Genomic DNA, 21,040 nt, shown 5'->3' with positions numbered 1-21,040 from the left:
TTTTAAATAGCATTTTTAGGGATATGGTGAAAAAATTGTATTTGTACTCATTGAGCTAACAATTTTCTCAGGAGATGCTGTTACATCCTTGCTTACTCAGCAGCTCTCTGTTAGCTGCCTCCTCCACCGCAGACAACTGAGCAGTTTTGGCTATCTATGTGGACTTCTGCTTCTTCAGCAGGAGGTGATGGAACCACTCATCAAAGTTGGGGTCCTGTTTCCTGTACAGGCAACCCAAAACAACCCAGGAGAAGGGGATGAGGGTAAAGGGAAATAACATCTTCCCCCACCCCCACAGTCCAGACTATTTCCATAGTGCTTGAGATTCACTGAAAAATGAATGCTATGACTAATGCCGCAAAACACTGAGCTTCCAGCCAAAATACATTTTCATTTCCAATAAAAACATGGGAGTTTTCCATTGACAACACATAAATTTTTTCAAGCAGTCCTATCTATTAAAAAACAATAAGAATTAGTTTTCTGTCTGTTATTGGATTTCTTAGTCCTGGTAAATATAAGTGGCCTAAAAAAGCCCCTTACTACTGCTACGGAAAAAAGGTAAGATCGCCTAAGTGGGCATGGTAAGAGGCATTCCAGTTCCATTAAACTAACTCAATTAATTGAATTGCAATAAGAACAAGAAGAAAACAATTAAGAAGTTGATGAAACTCCCCTTTTGGCCCTGGAAAACCAACTTCCTCCATTTCTTAAAATGTGTGAGATGCAGAAGAAAACTTTATGCTGGCAGTGCTCCATTTCAAAATGGAAATTAGATTGCTGCAGTGCCGAATGGCAAAAGCATTTCACAAAAATTTCTGTTGAGCAATTAGAAAAAAGCCAGATGTATTCCTCTCATATCATGACAGCAGCTTGATTTCCACTTCAAAAAATAATTCAGGACAGTTTAAACAACAGTTATTAAACATTTTAAAGTCAGCAAGTCTGAATAAGTTGTGATGCAAATTTAACAGGAGGTAACCAAGAAGCTCTCTGGACCAGCAATACTATTTCAATGAATTTCAGACCACTAGGAAAGATTTCAGAGGACTGAGGAGATGGAAGAACTAATACAGCATCAGCTTTTCAGTGGGTAGGTAGACTGATCTGAATGAACATACATTAGACATCTGAGAGAAAATAATAGAATAACCCATAATTTTTTATTAATCAAGGACATAGAAAGCAAAAATAATTGAAATTAATGAAGCTTATAAGAAATAGAGCTGGTCAAATAAAACTGACTCCTTATTTTGGTGAACTAGAATTAAAAATTGGTTGAGGACAAAGTCAGCACAGATATAATACTTATACTTCTGGTGGGCATTTAACAGTGTGCCATATGACACAGACTGAAGCCAGAATTATACAAAATTAACTGGATGGTGTGAAATGCATTACAACTATGGTTTCTGAATTGTATACAGAGATCTATTAAACACTGTCTTCTACTCTTATTTTGAATAGGTTCTTGACTGTAACATTATTTATTACCATTTTTAATAATCGGAATACAAAAAATTACCTTTAAAATCTAAAGGTGAAAAAGTTTCAAGGAAGAGAAGCAGAGGTAACTAACGAATGCAATTGGTCACTTTTTATAAACAGTTTGTTTTGCTTTCTGGCTGCAAACTGCATTCAAAGGAGTGTGGAAACATACTTAAAGGACAGGCATTCACCAACCACAGAATCAACAGGTCCAAGGATGATTTAGACTTCCAACCTGATGCCATGGCCAAGGCTGCTATAAAAATGAGGCAGAGTAGCAGTAGGGAGAGTTGATATTGTACAACTCTTTTAGCAATGCTGTTTTGCTATTAATGTTAGTGTTCCTATTAAAAATGCATCTAAATAATTTTAAGGATCTGAAGAACAGTGCCACAGAGGAATAAAGGATTCAAAAGATTCGAGAGCTTAATCAGTTACTTTAAGAAAGCTGAAGAATGACTTGTTCAGTTTGTAAATGCTTACAGGGAAAACAGCAATGTCACAGCATGCACTTCAGTTTAGCAGACAAAAGGCAAAAGATCTGACAGCTGGATACTGAAAGACGACAAATTCAGGCTCAATATAAGAGGCACATTTTTAACAGCAAGTAATTATGGTTTGAACAATTTGGGTGGATTCTTCATCACTAGGAGCTTTCAAATCAAAGCAGGATGCTTCCTCTAAAAACATGCTTTTAGTTCAAACAAAAATTTGAAGAAGTCTTAGAAACTGTGCTCTACAAGAGAGCAGACTGAACACATGGTGTTTCCTTCTGAATCAGATCACACTGGAACAGTTAAGCTTGTCTCATGGACATACCTCAAAGGAGGTACAGATTTAAAAAGGGAAGAGAAGTCCCATGCATTTTGGAAACTCTGGACCATACAATACAGTTGGGAGCTATATGGCTGCACTACACAGCAGCCTGAAAGGAAGCATCACGTAGATACAGCAAGAGTGTAAAATTGTGTAGGTAGGGACCCCACATTTCTGTCCCAGGAATTCCAAGAACAAAAGCAGTAACAGCAAGCTATGCTTTATCTAGCGGACGCCAGAAATTTTGCATGCCAGGAGATTCCTCAGCCCAAGCCTGTGGGGGGTATTGCTCCTTTCAGACTGTTTGTGTCTCACGAGAAAGAAAAACAAGACAGATGTAGTGCACCTGAAAAGAAGCAATTCACCTTTTTGGCCTCAGTGAAATAAAGGTGAACAGGCCTGACATCCTGCAGAGAGACCTCACCATGTAAAGAAAAAGCTAGCCAGAAGAGACACAGAGACCTGAAAATTTCCTGCTTGAATTGTACCCATACCTTTTATGAATACAAAATTTGCAAACACTGAGTTTCCAGTCTCAGGGAATAAAATTACTTCAATTGATGGCACTCCTTTTTGGATGTAAAGTAATGAGATTCAAGTTACTGCCTTGTCTGGTGCAAAGTAAGAACTTTAACCAGAATCTCTTGTACCTTCAGACAGGATCTCATGCCACAAGGCTGCTGGATGTTCTGGGAATGACTGCCTAGTTCTCACTGTAAGAGTCATCTTTGTACAAAGAAGACCATGTAAAGATGGCCACATTTTGAAAAATGTGTTTTACTGAAAAGCTGGTATACAGATTTAGTTGAAGAATGTTCTTCAAGAGAGAGAGTAAAATTTTTCACTCAAGTAATGCTTTCAGTAGCCAAGAGCCTCATTTCACAATTAGAACTTCTGCATACCCAGCTGACAGGATTAAGATATAGTGTAGGAGTTCACCCTGCACAGACGGTGAGCATAATATATAGTCATCACATGGAGATAACAGTTCAGAGATAGAAAAAAACCTTCCAGGTTGTTCATGACAGATCTATGGCAATGGTCACCCACGACAATATATTTTTAGCATTCTGTACAGCCCACTTTTACTCATGCTCCTCCCAGAGACCCTTTAATTCATACATACTGTTAAAGCTCACATGACTGTCTTCAGAGAGATACATCATAGTATCACTTTTGGATCTGCACTTTCCCACATGGGCAACATGCTGTTGTGGAACTGTATGTAAAGCATACTTTGGAACAAAGGACTCTGCAGTTTAACAGCATTAAAATAACCCACAAACTTTTCAAGTATATACTTTATTTCATTCATATTTCACAGTCTGTTTCTGTAAAGTTTTAGCAAAAAGGTCATGTTCTATAACAGAGTTCTTAGGCTACTGTATTCAGAGCTGGCAACGGACTTCAAAAGTACAGAAAATGTTTACATTCCAACTAGAGCAGTAGAATTTCAAAAATACATAGTAAAAGTAATCAAAAATATCAACATTTATTAAAACTTAATAGAAAACCAGCAGTCTGTCTGACCCATCAAGCTACCCCACTTGCTAGTTGTCAGCAGTAACTGAAGCCCCAGCAGGCAATCTGATTGACTTTTTAGACTGGGACAGCTGTCTGCAGCTAACTTGGTAATGCAAAGTTTTGCTGCTTCAAAGGTCAAAAAAATCCCTAAGTTCATTGCTTACAGGTTTCCAATCAGAGAGGCTAATATTTCTGCTCAAATCTACTGGACCACTTCCAGATCCTGCCCAGAATCAGGACCTATTCTGGTCCTGATGTAGTCAACTGATTTTCTCAACACAGTTCCAAGCTAACCTATTTCATTAAATTGCAGCTGAGAAATAAAAGCCCTTATTGTTTAAAGGCTTATCAGGGCTTCTAGGAATAAAGGCAGCTAAGAGGAACTGAACAGAATGGTACCTGATGACATATCTATCACTAGGGGCCTTCAACATCCTTTTTTTATAGATGTTGAATCAAGATTTGCAGTTATCTGGGGATATGTTTCCTAACGGGCCCCAGATTTACATATAATAGTTACAGAGTGGATTTTTCTAGTTCAGCAAATACTATTTAAGTCTGGACTGATACCCAGTAGGAGATTTCTAAATGGCTGCTGGACTTTATTCACAGATTTATTGAATATATATTTATACAAATTACACCAGCTGAAAGGCCCATCAGCTATAAGCACACTCACTTCAGCCCATCCTCAGTGCTGTCGGGGAAAAAATACATGTGGTACGGTGTGGACTATGAGAGATTTCTATTAGCAAGGGTATTACACTGCAAGGCCAATTTTTCCTTCCTTTTATTCTATCAGAGCAGTGGAAATAGGATGGAGAAGAGGTCACAGGTAGACTCACTTTTTCTTGTCTCAAACAGCTATGATTGGACTTCTTTTTTTTCCCCTGACTTCCTTTCATCTCTAGGTAGCCTGAGTCCATCATCTTGTTTTCTAGGACAATCACTTCCTAAAAATATATATATTCTGAACTTCAAATTCTCCTATTTGATGAGTAGAATAAGAATTTTAGGAAAAGCAGGAAAGATATCCTATGCATTTTCTCACACCTCACCTCTAGGCCTATTAAAGGTACCAGATCCATGGAACTGCCTCCTGCTGCCTTCTCTCCTTCCTGCAAGAAGCTCAGAAGAAACAAGCTTATCTTTTGGGATTCTTTCACAAATGGCCTAAGGTACCATCACATCTATCCTGCCAAATGTCATTCAGTGCAGATATCACAACTGATTCCAAAAGAGATAGATCACACATGTCCTACATTATTACACTGTACTGTGCTGCCTTCCTGCCTTCTGGGTTTGCTGGCTGAGTTTTGATATTGCTGTGCTGCAAGTTACGAGCCATCCTAGTATGCACAATTATAGCAGGTATATTTAAAAAAATACATGACAGACCATAGTCTATGAACACTTTTCTTTTAATTCCCATGTACTGCACTAGTCTTCAGCAGGTGGGCAGGATACCATGAAAGGCATGGTGATTAGTTTGCTACAGCTCCACTAGGGTGAATCCTGCCATGAAATTTCTCTCTAGTACAAATAGTGCTAGTACAAATATATGTGAGGCATATACGGCATTTCTTTTCATCAGTCTAAAAAGGGGGAAAGCCCTTACAACTTCTCTAATGCACATATTTGAGGAAGACTACAAAAGCATTCTCCACAGTATTCTGCAATATTGATTCCCAGAGGCATCAGAAAATGAAACTGTCTAGTCACAAATTAGCAAAACATCCACTCTACTTTTGAATTTCTTGTTTTTAAGAATCTGAAACAGATGATAGAAGTGATCAAAGCATCAAAATACCCAGTCACCTAGACTGCAAGATTTTTTTTAAAACATTGTCACACAGAAAGGAACATACCATAAACAATCCAGATTCCTTAATGTTCTTAGACAAAGCCATTCTTAGTTCTCTACACAGACTGCTTCTGAAAAAAACCCCTTCAGATTGGAGGGAGTGACATAGTTAAGTGTCTAGATAAACTGAAATGAAATAAATGTCTGTAGAACAGCTTTTGTAACATGACTACTGTGGATCTCTACTAAGGCCTAATATCTTATGCACACAGTGGTGTTAGCTATGTCAAGGCAAGTGGGTTAGGAATGATATAAATTTATGTGGAAGAAAAATGTTTGGGGGGTTGTTTTGGGGTTTTTTTTGGTTTTGTTTGTTTGGTTTTTTTTAAGTTCAAACTCAAGTAGATGAAATTTTTAGGGAGATTATCCAAGCTGACATCTCCCCACCCCACCCCCCCCAGGTACATTAATCTGATCTCTCTAAATTAAAAAAAAAAAAAAAAAAGAGGTAAGGGGGAAAAGGACTTGTTTCACCACAGGCCATTATGCTCCTTTTCCTTTCACCTCTCTATTTTTTTTTTTTATACTTAGCAATCTGATTTCACAGAAAAAAAAGTTTGGGCTTGTAAACTAAAGATATACATTTCAAATAATATGGAACTAGTCTTGCCAAATTAATCCTGGAGAATGAATATCTTCCTTGTGCTATTTTAAAAAAGTCACTGCAGTCTTTAATAACAATGTTTAATCTGTTAGCTACCAAGAAAATCCAAAGCCACTTGCCTTGTACACCTGTTAGCCATTAATAAATATGGCTTTGGAACAAACACTTTCAGTGCAAGCCTTGTGATTTTCACTAACTTAACTGTACAGATCAAAATCAAAAGTGTACTCAAAACGTGTCATTTCACTTGACTCCTAAAATACTCATCACTTTGACCAAAGACTGCAAATGAATATAGAATGCTGCTTCAGCACAAGTAGATCTCCACTAATTCAAACGCATTAAAACCCCAAAGTAAGACACTCTGGTACAAGAAAGGACAGCGACAGCCTAAAGGTACCACCCCACCAACGTAAGTTTCCTCTCCTCACACCAACTCCCTTAATCTACTTGCAGCTGATGATGGCCCAATACTAGGGCCTGTTCTGCTGTTCCATTCTCAGAACTGACTATCTGAAGATGGGAATAGGAAGATTCTTGCTTGCAGAATACTGCAAATGACTGTCCTTTCACTGCAAGAATGCAAACATGCCAGCACAGCACAACCAAGCTTCTCGAGTCCAAGGAAGTACACAGAGTTAGCATGCAGTTCAAGGTCACACTGAAGTAGTAAGTGCCCACTCTGTCAAGACCCCACCATGCTATTCCAGTCCCTCAACTGGCTCTGAAGACAAGTTGTTAATGGCATGCCACTTTGCAAGTCTTGGACTCAGAAAATGCTCAAGTAAAAGCTTGAGATGGGAAATAGGAGGCACAGAAATAACTTGACCAACAGCTATGTACCTTTTTACTACATGTTGGGATAAGTGGAGTCTTCAAGGTTGCTATCGGCTTTATCAGATCCTGTTAGAGATGCTTCTAGCTCTGCCCACGACTGTGGAGCATTGTTCTTTATTGCCTCTATGAAAAGCTGTGTTTGGTGCTTCAGCCGGTCCAGCTCAGCCTGAGTCACCTGGTTCTGATGAATGAGCTCCTTGGTTTTTAAAGTGATCTCCAGCAATCCCGACCTGCGTAGCACGACGAGTGTATTCTGAAAGCGTCTGCACTTGCTTTGTTGTTGCAAGAGCAGCTCAGGGGTAGTGCAAATCTCTTCTGGTATCAATGGAGGGCTCCACACTGCAGACTGCATCGTAGTCTGTGCTGCAGTCTCGCTCTCATGAGGGGTGCACTTTGTTGCCTGCAGAGTTCCAAAAGGCAAAAGGGGAGTCAAACCTGGCACTTTCTGAGTGTCACTGGAAACACGGTGAAAACCAGGAAGAGCTGACAGTTTTCCACTTGTCACCAGAGTTGAACTTTGCTGGTTAGAATCCTGAGGGGTCTTAAAGCTAACTGGTAGGTGGGCAAAAGGACTAGTAGGCAAGCCTGTGCTCCTCGATACAGGAGAAGTCTCCATTTTGGGTGCTTCTGTGCAGAGTCGTTTATGGCAATTGGTGTCCTGACGTTCTTCTAGATCAAAGGAGTGATCTCTTTTGCAGGGCTGTGGTGCTATTTTGGGATAAGAATTCAGGATGGGCAGGTAATTAGTGGAGTCATTTCTCTTTTTCCCAACAGGGTGAGGGTTAATGGGCGGTGGGATCGAAGGACGAAGAAACACTAGCTGTGGCTGAGCTGGAATCACTTCAAAGGATGGCTGCACAGTCCAAGACTGGAGTTGTGATGAAGTCCCCTGAGAAGCACAAACGGGGAAAAACCAGAAGTCTTACAACAACATTGTAGAAGAGGATCAAAAAACCTTAAATGAAACTGGTGGACTGTGCCATTTCTTGATATTTGATATACACCGTTTGAATACATTCTGAACAGTTTTCCATCCAACTCATCCTTCTCTTTTTCTGACAACAGAGCATAGCACTAGAATCAAAGCTGTAATCCATAATCCTTTTACTATGGAACAGCAGATACATTTAAAAACAATTCAGTCTGAATTTATACATGCTTTCCTAAATGAGGATTACAGTGCATGCTTATATTGTACAACGCTCATGTAAAAGTTCGACCCAGACTTGGGGTCGAACAACAAGTTTACAGAAAAGTTGAAAAATAATTAAGCATTGTGGTTATGAAATATTTTAAAAGAGTCAAAGAAAGACTGCACAGACATTTTAGGAACAATTCAGACTCCCTCTTTGTTGAAAGGCAGCAACTCTAATTTTGTCAATTCTATTCTTATAGCAAGCTCTTGAAATGGTTATTTAAAATAGACGACAGCTGTTCAGTAAGTCTTGCAATCTTAAGTACAATACACAGTTTCAATACATTTAAAACCATGAGGTAGAAAAAAAAAAAGCGCTGAATATCAACCAATGCAAGGAAAAAAGCCTGTTGTAAGCCCAGAGCAGTTTAACTCCACACCTCTGGTGAAATGGCACACACTGATAAATCTTAAAACCATTATATTTCAAGAAAAATGCCCAAGTTTTTACTCCCTCCCACAAGCCATATTCTGCAATATAGGGGAATACATCAATTTTTGCAAGACATTCCCTCTTCCTCCTCCAATACATTAGTACAGATCTTCATGAGACCTCCTGGCCAAAAAGCACGCCTGCTTTTCTCCAAACATATCAAATGGTTTAGTAAGAGATACTATTTCTTTCTGAAGCAAAATCTTACTTCTTAATATATTAAGTCATCACCACTACAATTATACTAATATAATATACTGTCAGCTACTTTTCCAATTCCTTACGACTTGGAACGCTACTGGCAGGCCTGCTGAAGGCACAGTTTTTAGCTAGCGCAAATACATTTTATTATTTTTGGTACTGTACTGAATCATCTGAGATCCATCTCCTTTCCCCCGGTCTCATAAGATTTAAATTGGCAAATGCCAACATGCTTTGCTGAAGTCCATTCCCCCAGTAAAGGACCTGAACTTGTCAAAAGCGGGTATTACCCACTGATTAGGACACTGAGACTTGGAGATGAGATTCAATTACCTACTCCGACACAGAATTTCTTTGGTTCAGTGGGCAAGATGCTTATGGAATAGCGATACAGAACAATTACCTGTAAAAAATAAATATTACTACCTTATCACAGAAGAAAGTACAAACACATTCAGAAGAAAAGTATCTGGAGATGTTAGGAGTGAGGAAGTATACAAGTACCACAGCTATACACACAGAGGACAGAACATGCAGCCTTCAGGAACAAGGTTTTGGGGTCAGAAGTTGTCATTTACTGCACAATTGTACAGTATCTAGCACAGCAGAGCCCCAAAATCACTGAGGCCAAAAGAGCTGTGGGAACTGTTTATCTTGTTCTTGTTTTTTTTCCCCATCTCTTATCTACTTTATTCTCCTTTCCACTTATATTGCGTTCTGCTCTTGTTCTCCTACCCAAAATCTCATTTTTAGTAGAGAAGGACATGATTATTTTACTAATTCTGGTAAGTGTTGTTTTGTGGGTTTGTTTTTTTTTTTTAAAAGGAAAGCTAGCATCCTGCAGATATCAATACCACTTGTTTAACTAGCCTTCCTACTTATTAAAGACTTTTACAACACTTACAGAAACCTTGCCACAAGCAGCACTGTGTTTCAGAGAATTAATCCTCACTTTTTTTTTTTTTTTTTAGTAACATTACTGTTAGCTGTTTACACTCTGAAATTGGGACAGCAGGTACCCATTACTGTGCAGGGTCACAGTGGTTCTAAGACAGAAGGATGATGCTGATTGAAATTGAAACTGGAACAAATAAACAGCAGTAACTGGATGCTGCTATTTTTTTCTTGGTCCAGTGAGCCCCACTGAGCACTGTGTTGAAAAGACTGTTTTAAAGAGATGACCAGCGTGACTATCTGAGGTAACTAGGCGTAATGGAAAGAGGCAGAAAGACACTTCATTATTATTCTGACCTAGACTTGTTGCTTTTGTTTATTGCAGTAAACATTTTTCAATTTAACATTATTGTCCTTAACCATACATAATTAGACTTAGATGTTATGACGTGCTGCTCAACACAACTGAGTCTGGTAATTTTATCTACCTCCGACTCTTGCTCCCCAAAGTCCCTTTTTGCTACACTACCATTTTTAAAAAATTTTTTAAAAATATATATTTTTTTAATAGAGAGAGAGATATATATTAGCTACTTATTATTAGCTCCTTCTCCTAACTGTTTGCAACACAACCTGGAATTTAACATTAGACTACCACTACAACCAGTGTTTAATTTTTGAGCTCTGGGCCAAAGACTATCAATCTTTCGTGAAGCTTGTCTACTCCCTACTATATGAAAACTTCAGCATTTGTTTAGACAGTATTTTGTCCATGCATCTAGACACATGACTATAACATAAAATTGTTTCTTGTCAAGATAAAGCACAATGCTCAGAGATCAGAACCATCCCCCCCACAAATGCATAATCTGCTAAATACTAACAGAAACTCATACCTACCTTAGCATTTATACACAGTATTTGAATTTAATAGGTTTTGCTTGTTGTCATAACAGATTCAGTAGGAAAAGAATCAGGATCTATATTTTTTTCCCCTTCTCACTGTATTCTCAGAAGTATTCTAATAAAAAAACTGAAGAACTTTTCCTCTGCTCAGAAAACATGAGTGAGTACAGAGCAAGAGTTCTAATCAGATGGCAATACTTTGAACTTGGAGCTCTGGTATCTTCTGTTACAATGTAAAAGTTAGGAGTCTCACAGATGCCCTGGAGGAACAACACACCTAACAAGATATTGGAGGACATAAATAAGGAATGTAATTGTTGCAATGTGAGCCATCACATGCAATTAAGAAAAACAACTGTTGAAGTAACAATACCAACTTCAGATACAGATTTAATTTTTTCATTTATAACATTCTGGATTAGTGTTTCCCCTTGCACATAAAGCACTTCTAGGACCTAAGAACTAGGAAGCAAAACCCATCATCCTATTTTACTGTCTTTACTGAATGAAAAAGAAAACATCAGCTTTCAAAAAGAAAAACACTCCACTTTTCTTGGTTTGATCTTTGGTGCCATTTACATAACATTCTTAAAGATCTATTTTTTGGGGATCCTTTTGAGACAAAGAGGTTTAGTAGATGTAGCAGACCTTCTCCATTCACTGTTTTTTTCCATCTTAGTGATTCTAGCTGCCCCCCAAAAGAACAGGCTGTTACAATAGAACTTTTCAAGTTACCAGTTACTTTCTAGACTGCAACAACTTTGTAAAATCTTTTTGAAAGGAAAAATTTTTTTTAAAAAAAACAAAACAATTTAAGAACATGCAACATTTTTCAGTATATTATTTCTTCCCTACCTGCTTAACTAACACGTTTTTCATTACGACCATAGAAGAAAGTGCAGGAAAGGAGTTGCTTGTGGTCATTGGGCATTGCCAAGGCCCGTCCTCTGCGTTCCAACACAACGCATTCAGCACATCCTCCGAGTCAGTCTGCTCCATAGCACTCGGGCACTCTGAACTTCCATCTGCCAGATGTAGAATTCAGCTGTTAGTTGTTTCACATGCCGCATGCTTGCTACCTCCTTTCAGTTCTACTATTCTGCTTCTTTTCGACCAAGCCACAAAGAACAATAAACTTTAGTTCTGGAATACCAATAAAATTAGACCTGCTGTGACAGCTGTCAAATAGCCTTTAATAAAAGGCTTTATATTTCAGGCCAGTTCTCATCGCAGGCATTGCTTCCCAAAAAACCTATTACTTTTTAGTCTTTTGTATTTAGTCTCCAGGGGACTGCGCGCTATCAGGAAGACTGCTCTAAAATCTGGTGCAGGAAAGAACTACGGGCTCCAACATTGCCACAGCCATAGTCTATGCTGCAGGCATTTTCTGTCTTGAAATCCTCTATCTACAAACCCAGTAAGGCAGGTATCTCTCACAAAAGCATTTTTTTCTTGTAAAGGCAATCTTTGCACAGTTTTGTTGAGTATTAAAATGGCACACCGTGTCTACATTTTACTGATGTTATAACAATTACTCTGTGGTTTATCAGGCTCTACTGACAATCTGGTCAAATCGTGAGAGACATTATACAGCATAATCCAACAGTTAATTCATCACTGCAAAGAACAAAAAGTAATTTTGCCATCCCCACTTCTAGACTCTGAAGTCTGAAGATTCTTCCATTAGTTTCTTTATTAGGCACATTTTAAATTCCCATGCCATTCAAATTCACAGGATGAACTTTATAACTACATAAAGCTCCACTCCAAAAAAGTTTGATAGTAGGATGACTGCAGATGCAACCTGTCTTGCATACAAAGGCCCTCCCAGGTAACAAGACACAAAGAGTCAGATTTGTCGAACATCACCAATAAAGGCAAAGTCTGAACAAGATAACACACAAAAAAGGTAATGCAGTGGTTTTCTAAACCTGAATATCCAGAGTCCTTGTCAGATTCAGCTGCCGCCATGCTGAAGTGATGGTTCAAGCTCTTCATTTCCATCACTTTGTCCAATAGTTCCTTGAGGGTCTCAATAGATGACTACTTTGTCTCCATGCTTCCATAGTGTTGCAGGTAGTTTTTAACACCTTTTCAATGGAGGAACTACAAAAATATTTAAGAACAAAAAGGGACTTTCTCTGAATGTAAAGAAAGTTCCATCAGTATAAGACAACACAGAAGGCCATGTTTGTCCTTATGGAAATCTGGTTATCAAAGGTTTGCTGCATCTGTTAAGCAATCTCTAGAATTCTATTAAACTCCCAGCTAAACATAGCAAACGTGAATCACACATTTAGGTTAGCAAAGGTTTACTGATAAACCACAGTTTATTCCCTGCAAAACTCGCTAAACTATGCAAGTTTAATAACACATTACAGAGTAGAAGAGATGGGCAACAATTCTTTGCATCAGCTGACACATTACTTTGTAGAATCCTCTGGACGAAATTTTTCCATCTGCCTTGGACTGATTTTTTAAGTTTCAGGAAAGTTTCCATGATCCAATCTTTCAGTCCCCTGCACCAACTACAAGAGAACAATACCATACTAGGCATGGCTTTTGAGTCCTTTAGAGTAGGTTAAAAGATGTCAAAAAACCTAAGGCATAGGAAGGAAGAAATTATTTGAAGCAGAAACATAATACAGATATTTTACTTTTTAAAAAATTTCTTTATTTTTCACTACTGCTCTGAATGCCATCAATGAATCAAAGGTATTTGAGAAGTACTGAAGACATGGATGCAATTGAAGGGGCAGAATGCACCCATCTCATTCAGCTCCTTTCTTCAGTGGCTAAGCAAGTCAGAGTACAGAGCACAGGTCAGCCAATCTTACTGAAGTACCTGAAGTAGAATCATTTCATACTTAAAATTACTGAGTAAAGTACACGGTAGATTCATCTGGAGAACACAATGCATAAGTGATTTCTAACTCTGTTATGAATTCTGTCAGACAAGGCAATAATTCCTTACTGTACACACAAAACTTGGGAAGTAGGAATGTGATTTCTTGATCTGCTAAAAATATAATGCCCAATTCTACGAAGTTCAGCAACATGGATAACCAAAATAAAACAGCAGATACAAAGTGTATGGTTGTTATCTGTAATTAAATCAATGCCTCTCTGAGTCAAGTGGGATAGTTGTGTATTTCTTTTTACACTGCCGGTGAGCTAATCGCAGACTTTCAGAATAAAAACATCTCGAATTATTCAACGAATGAAATGCAGATAGAAAACTAATGTATGAGACATTTTTCTCCACCCAAAGAAAGCAAAGCAAACTAAAAGCTAAAGGCTATTCATAAACAACTTTTTTTTCAAGAATTAAGAGTTACTCAGGCCATATTTATCTTACAAAAACTTAGCTATCCCAGGGACTGAATCCCAAAACAAGTCAGCTGTGCTGGGTGAAGCCCATACAACAAATACAGCTGAACCTGCAAAGCTGTCATTTTGTTAATACAGTCTGTTTCACTCTCAAGAGTAAAGTAAGTCATCAGAGAAAAGAAAGTAGAGTAAGTGATCAGAGAACATGCTGGGGCTAAAGAAATCCATACTGCTAAAAGCACAACACATACTATACCTGCAATGCACTCCTAGGGGAGACATGGCCTTAGAAATGCCCTCTTCTTCCCACACCCAGAATGAGAACACTGGAAGGCTGAAACTAAAAGCTACGAAAATCAGAAAAATGTATAGTTATATTATGGCCTCCCATGCTACATACTTGTCACAACCTTCGGCTGCTTCCTGAGGGTAGGCAGACTCTAGTAAGACAGAACAAAGTTTCTGATTCTCTTAAAAAAGGTAGCTGAGAGTTTGGCTAACAGAAAAATGACAGGATGAAGTGCAGAAATTACATCTAATATTATTTGTAGAAATTATTTTCCTATAAAGCAACCATTTGAAGTTGTGTATTTAAATTACAAACACAGGAACTCAGGAGTCCGCATCATAGTCAGGACAGCAGTATCCAGTGCAAGCTACTTCAAATGACATTGCAGCAGACATTCTACAATGATATACCCCAAAAGACAAGTTTCTTCTTAAGGTCCTCACAACTGTCTGTTAGAATTCTGCTCCGAGATCTTGAGCCTTGGCACCTCCAGTAATAAATTCTGTACGTTAGATAACAGTGCTGAGATGGTAGCGTGACTATCTATATAACTACAAGAAAGGCAGAATAAACGTCAGCAGAAGATAATTTCCTCAGTAGCTATTTGCATCATTTTTACTTTCCATCTTCAGTAACACCTGCCAACCTGCTAACAGGTATGGAGCAAACATAACTACATAAGAGCAACCTAGATACTACCACTGGAATGGAAGATGAGATTTAAGATGAGGTTTAAGTCCCCATCCATGCTTTCATTAGTTAGCCCTTTCCAAAACAAATGTATCTTTTAAAAAAGTGATATGTATTGATGCTAATCTCCAAAAAAGCAGAGCTAGAAACAGAAAGAGGACTAGAAATAAGTAAAATAAGAACATGCCATCTGTTAGCCTTGCATCAAGGGAAGCTTTGGGAAGGGCTGGCACATCTTCTTCTCTTCCCTTATGGAAAAACCCAAAACAGTAACAACAACACCACCACCACAACCGAAAATAAACAAACCAGAAGCCACTCTCGAGACACGCGGGCGTGGGATCCCCCCCTGCCCACCCGCGAGCCAGAGACGCCCCCCCGGCCTGGCAGGCAGGTGCTCCGCCGCGCACTGGCGGGAAGTGCCGGGCCCTAACCTCGACGCTCAGGGCCCTCCCTCCCGCCGCATCGGCGAGAGCTGACCCCACCCAACCGCCTTCCCGGCGCGTCGCCCACACGCCAGGCCCGGGCGGCGGGGAGCCCCGGAGCACAGCCCGCCTGGGCGGGGTGCCCTCGCAGCGGGCCCGGCGTGAGGAGAGGCCCGGCACAGGCGGGCCGAGCCACCCGGCTTTCAGGCCCGAGCCGCCGCGCTGCCACACGGCGAGGCGAAGCAGGCCCCGGCGATGGCCCAGACTCCCCAAGCCCCACAGCTGCCACCGCTCCCTCACGGCCGCCTCCCCCCACGCCGGGCCGGGCCGGGCCGGGCCGGGCCGGGCCGGGCCGCCCCTCACCTGGGTGCGGGCCGCCACAGCTCCAACCCCGCCGGGCCGCGCATGCGCGACACTCTACCATGGAGCACGAACCCCCCTCATCACCTAGGCAGGCCCATCCCGGAAGAGGAAAGTTGCCCGCCAGGCTCCCTCCGGCGCACATGCGCACAGCGACGACGCCGCGCTCCGCGCTTGCTGGAGGCGGGGTGGTTGCAGCGCGCGTGCGCGGCGCGCGCGGCCGTTGCCGTACGTGCTCGCGCTGCAGCAGGTGGAGGCCTGGCATGGCGTCGTGTGCCCGGGGCCTGCGCGCCTCACAGGGAGCGGGGGCGGGAGGGCAGGGGCCTCTGGGGTACAGCCTCTGGGGTACGGCTGCCAGCATGCTGGTTTTGAAAGATCTTTGGAGACTTATCCCACCATGGCTGTCAGGGACATGGCAGAAAGGAGTATCTTCACTGAAAAAAGGTGTGACTGCCTCCTGTTGGCCTAGTACTACATAGCCAGGCAAGTGTGCAAGGGCTTGGAGCTGTTTATTGCCTGGCCTGGACTTGTGAGGGAATGGGACAGGGTGATCAGAGCCAGGAGCGTGGGATGCTGCTGGACTTCCCAAATACTGTGCAAAAGAGTACAATTCATCTCTACACACGAGTTTAGACCTAGAGCGTCTCTCACTCCAAGAATGAGAGATGACAGCAAAAACAGACAGCCACTTAGAAAATGAGGAAAGCAGCACAAAAGAGTTCCAAAAGCTTTAAACTTGTCCTAAAGAGGGAAAACATGGCAAAAGGAGGACCTGTCATGAGCAAAAGAAGAGTAAAGGATACCCTTATTCTACGTGGTTGGTAAATACGAGATAGTGAAAGAAATGTGTGGATTTGCCTTCCATGAACTGCATATAAGCCAAGGGCAAATAAGTAGGAGGAAGTGAATCCTTTAGATAATGAATACAACTAGAATAGCTATTCTTGTTCTGAGAACTGCATAAACACTACCAGCACCCAGAAGCCTGTCAGAATATTTTGCGTTTGGACTTGAAAGCCATTTCATTAGAGAAAACTGAAAAGGCTGTGTGGAAGGGCTGAGCAAAGTCACAATGAATTCCCTGAATAGAAATGGATGAAAGAAATGCTTTCATTGTTATCATGGTCTTGTTAAAGAACCTGAAACATGCTGATTAAGAAGGTCAACATGATCTAATAAATTCCTGAATGGAAAAGAGAAGGACCTTTAGTCTCAGTGTAGTCTCATAAATAACCTGTCAAATGCAAAACAAAAATGTCTGGGATTATGTCAGATGACACTGTCATTTTGAAAGTGTGACACAATGGATTCCAGTCCTACTAATCCAAAGTGCTGTGAGGGAATGCTAGTGACACATATTCCTAGGATGTATTTTTGAGTATCTAAATACCAGAGTTGGCTCTGAGTTACATCTAAACAGTACCATGAGACGTGTGATCTCTCAACTGTGGATTTGGATCCCTTACTGTTGAGGAGGTTTGGGTTCTGAGGAAAAGCATGCTAAGAATGCTGTTGCATCATGATATTTGCTCAGGCATGGTCCTGGTTGCCTTATCCCCAGAAACAACCCTTACTGATCTCCACAGATACCAGATTTCTCAGGATATGGAGTACATGTGGGTGCTCACTGAAAACAGCTCATCAGAGAGCGAGCCATATCTATTTGGGACAGACAACCTGCCGTTCAGTTCAGGTGATTCAGAACAGATTTGGACTGTGTGATACCAGGCCTTCATCCAAGGGGCAGCAGGTAGGAGAACTGAAATACTGTACTGTTAATAGAGAAGTTTTCACTGATAGTCAAGGTAAACCTCTGTTTTAAATAAATTAAATGTTATCACCTTCTTCCGGAATTCAGTTGAATTAAACCTTAGGTTTATATTGAGCATTACCACCTGAATTCTCCTTGTTCCAAAATATGCCTTTTTTGTGGTTTTAATGATATTTCTGTCATTGTCCTTTCTCTCCCTTTTCCTTTAATTTGATTCTTCATTGATACAAGGTCTCATTTACTGTGCGCTTTTGGTGATTACTGTCAGTGGCAACAGGATGTTTTCCTTTTTTCATAGGTTGTACTGTGGTTTGTTTGTTTATCCTAAAGGTTAGCATTTTGGCAAATGAGTTACTACCTTTTTGTTCACTTCCCTGTTTATTCCGGTCATACAACAGGAGAAGAGCGAAAAGAATATGGGTGAAGTATGACTGCATGTTTATTCAGCTTAGGGGTTTCAATATTTTTATTAAAATTTTAAAAAAGTATTGACTCTCTTCTTCCAGGAAAAGATGCAGAAATCATCTTTCATGGCTTAAGAGGGACAAAAGCAAGTATTTATCCAATGAGGCAGTTAAATAATAGGTATTGTGTGGTTACTGAACAATTAATAAAGGTGTTGATGCATGGGCTTCATAAATGCTTATGGAACAAAGAATCTTTTGTCCTAACACAGCAGTAGAAAGAAATATTTGTCAAACTTCAGAAGTAAAGCATAGCCAGGTCAGAAGAAGAACATGGTTTCATAATATATTGTCTGAACTGGAGAGGTTAGGTGTTTGTCTGAAAACGCCGTGTACTCAATCTTTTTTCTTTATATACTCACTGATTTATTTTGCTATCACAGACAAAATACAATTTAGTAGGTACTGTATTGCATTAAGTTAGTCTGCAAATAAATAGCTTTGTACATCTCACTTTATTGAACCAAAGTCTAACTTCTATGATACTTTGATACAGATATCTTTGTTGCTTCTATTATTCATTTCTGAAATTTTAATACATTAATAGAAGAATATTGTTCAAATGATGCCTCTAAGTTTTCATTGGTCTCAACCAAAGAATGAATACATGTGGATAAAGTATTTGCTTCACCTTTCAGCAGAGGGGCACTAAATCTCAAACATGTTTCCTTTTATATTTGTGTTAGCTGTGTTGTTGGACATTAAAACAATATTAAACCTCCAAATCTGTTTGAAAAGACATTCCACATGTGGGTTTTGTTAATAATTAATATCTTATTTAATAAATACCAAAGCATGAAAGAGATACTGTGTGATCACCTGCTCTGACCTGAAGTCTATCACAGGTCATAGAATTTCACCCAGCAGTTAACAAGATTTTTCTCTAATGAAGGTATTTTAGCAATGGCTCATTTTTCTTCTACATTTCAACTTTATCTAGGTATGTTTCCTTTTCAAAGCACACATCTTTCAGATTCTTGTATCCATCTGCAACTTCATTTTTACCATTATGTGTCCAAATTAAGGGAAGGCAGAATGATGATAATTTAACAATAACAAATGATAAGCAAAGATGGTATATCAAGAATAAAGCACCTTTGATGCTCTTTATACTCTTCTGTAGCATATTATGTTGGAGGAGAAAAAAGGTGGATTTAATACCCCCTTTGCGACTCCTAGACTCTTGGGCCAGCTGAGGATTTGGGGAAACTATGCAAAAGAGCAGCCCCAGTAACTGCTTTTAATCTGTGCAGCATCAGATCAGCATCAGTCCAGAGTACTTCGGAGGGCAGCATGCCCTTTCGTACTCCCTCACTTCCCTAGCGCAGTCATCATCTTCTCTGTCTGTCTTCAGTATAGCCTCTGGTATGTGGAAAGCTACAGGGCATAGAAGGATGGCTTTGCTTAATCAGTGCAATGCTGTCAGGGAAATCTCATCATGATGTTCTTTTCTGATGGAGAAATCTACAGGATTTACATTGTTGTCATGAAAGAGCTACTGTTTACTCCAAAGTAGGATAGATGTCATGTTTTCGTGGTGATCAAAAATTATTTGGTTTTGTATTTCAGATGTTGGTGGTTGCTTTGGGACTTTTTTTGTGTCACAAGTGTTGTGTCTGTTAAGACCATCTCTGCTGACTCCTTAATACGGATACGTCCAGTGTCTTCATTTTTCTGTTTGCATCTTAATTTTGTGTACCTGAGAATGGTGGTATCTTCACCTTCTACATGGCTTCTGCGTTCCTGCGTTATTTCTAATAACCACTGGGTGTCGTGTGTCTCTTTGAGTTACAGTATATAGGGAAGGTCAAAACTTGGTCCAATCAAGGACTGCCCGTGGACTTTTTTCAGGATGAAAAAGACTTTAATTTACATAAAATTACAATAAGTAGTCCCAAATATTACTTTAAAACAATTTTATTTATGTACCAAGGGCAACAAATATGAGATGGGGATACTACAAAAACCAGCCTAATTCTCTATGTGATTTATTCCCAATACGATTTACCCAGTCGACTGAATGACACCTTGTTTGGTGGAAAAAACTTAAGATGTCAGTAGGTAATTAAAGGTAGCCTGGTAACATAAATGCATGATGTAGCAGAATTAAGGCTGCACTGGTGATCTCAAATCTGTATTTTCCTAATTTATGGGAACTATATTTGACATGACTATATTTGAGAATATTATTTTGATAAGGATTTTGGCCTGTTATTTCCTTTTTACAAGGAATTTTTTTTAAATTTTTACATTTAAAAATTGTCATTTTTACATTTTTACAAGTAAATGAAAAGGCAAGAATCATTACTTTATGTGCAAGGATAACAAATGTACCTAATGCAGAAGACAATTTGAACCTTGAACCTTCAGCACAGACCTCTGCTCTGTAGCAGAGGATTAAAGACTAGCCATATTAGTTACACATAGAAGGATTAAATTTTCTACGGACTAGTCAGTAGAGAGATCATATGATGCAGTAACATTGATATAGCCATATGCTGTGCCTCATAGTACAGATAGATGAGCCAAGGATATAGAGTGGACGTAGGCTTTCCGAGAAGCTCAGATGCCACTGTGACTCAGTTGCTTTCCCTGTAGGCTTGTTATGTTAGATGTCTGAATTCATCTGTTGCATGTGGGTTCGCTTAGTAGTGGTTGAGGCTTTGCTTAATAATACGATTGTGAAACGTTCAGAATTACTAGAGCCATTTAAAAGACAAATATAGAACTGGCTCTTGGTTCACAGGGCAAATTATGTTCCCCTATGCTAGGGGACAGTAGCGGGATCCATTTTACCTTTAACTTAGAAATCCACACTGCACAGACTATCATAGCGAAACACGGAACAATTTGTGTCCAAAGCTACAGGAATTGTGAGGGCTTATAGGAGCAGATCAAGAAAAAGCTGCTAAGTGCTGAATTTTCCAGTGCCGTATGCATAGTGTAGCC

The 21,040-nt window shown here is 39.8% G+C and overlaps 1 protein-coding gene across 6 annotated transcripts; it reads right to left on the bottom strand.

Annotated features, from left to right (window-relative positions):
* Nucleotides 1-3,590: 3,590 nt before the first annotated feature.
* On the bottom strand, nt 3,591-15,997 carry CIPC (CLOCK interacting pacemaker). 6 transcript variants are annotated; one of them, XM_072863942.1, is made up of 7 exons: nt 15,860-15,995; nt 15,259-15,319; nt 14,349-14,439; nt 12,694-12,868; nt 11,618-11,787; nt 9,300-9,365; nt 3,591-8,022 (listed from the first exon to the last, which is right to left on the bottom strand). In XM_072863942.1, exons 4-7 carry the CDS (start codon nt 12,764-12,766, stop codon nt 7,147-7,149), a joined length of 1,185 nt encoding a protein of 394 aa, XP_072720043.1. In that variant the 5' UTR covers nt 12,767-12,868; nt 14,349-14,439; nt 15,259-15,319; nt 15,860-15,995; the 3' UTR covers nt 3,591-7,146. The 6 variants fall into 6 exon arrangements, with proteins under 6 accessions (XP_072720043.1, XP_072720044.1, XP_072720040.1 ...); XM_072863943.1 differs by lacking the exon at nt 15,259-15,319 and having other exon boundaries at nt 12,694-12,897; nt 15,860-15,997; XM_072863939.1 differs by lacking the exon at nt 15,259-15,319 and having other exon boundaries at nt 15,860-15,997.
* Between the last annotated feature and the right edge of the window lie 5,043 nt (nt 15,998-21,040).

This window comes from Ciconia boyciana, chromosome 6 (assembly GCF_034638445.1).
Source record: "Ciconia boyciana chromosome 6, ASM3463844v1, whole genome shotgun sequence".
NCBI classification, from domain to species: Eukaryota; Metazoa; Chordata; class Aves; order Ciconiiformes; family Ciconiidae; genus Ciconia; species Ciconia boyciana.
This window is presented reverse-complemented; position numbering and strand designations above follow the sequence as displayed.

Excerpts from the sequence above, each read along its gene's own strand:
- CIPC (XM_072863943.1), bottom strand. The coding sequence starts at position 12,766 with ATGGAAATGAAGAGCTTGAACCATCACTTCAGCATGGCGGCAGCTGAA. Across the intron at positions 9,366-11,617 it reads AAAACGTGTTAGTTAAGCAG|GTAATTGTTCTGTATCGCTA; the intron begins GTAGGGAAGAAA and ends TATTTTTTACAG. Across the intron at positions 8,023-9,299 it reads CAAAGAAATTCTGTGTCGGA|GGGACTTCATCACAACTCCA; the intron begins GTAGGTAATTGA and ends TGTGCTTCTCAG.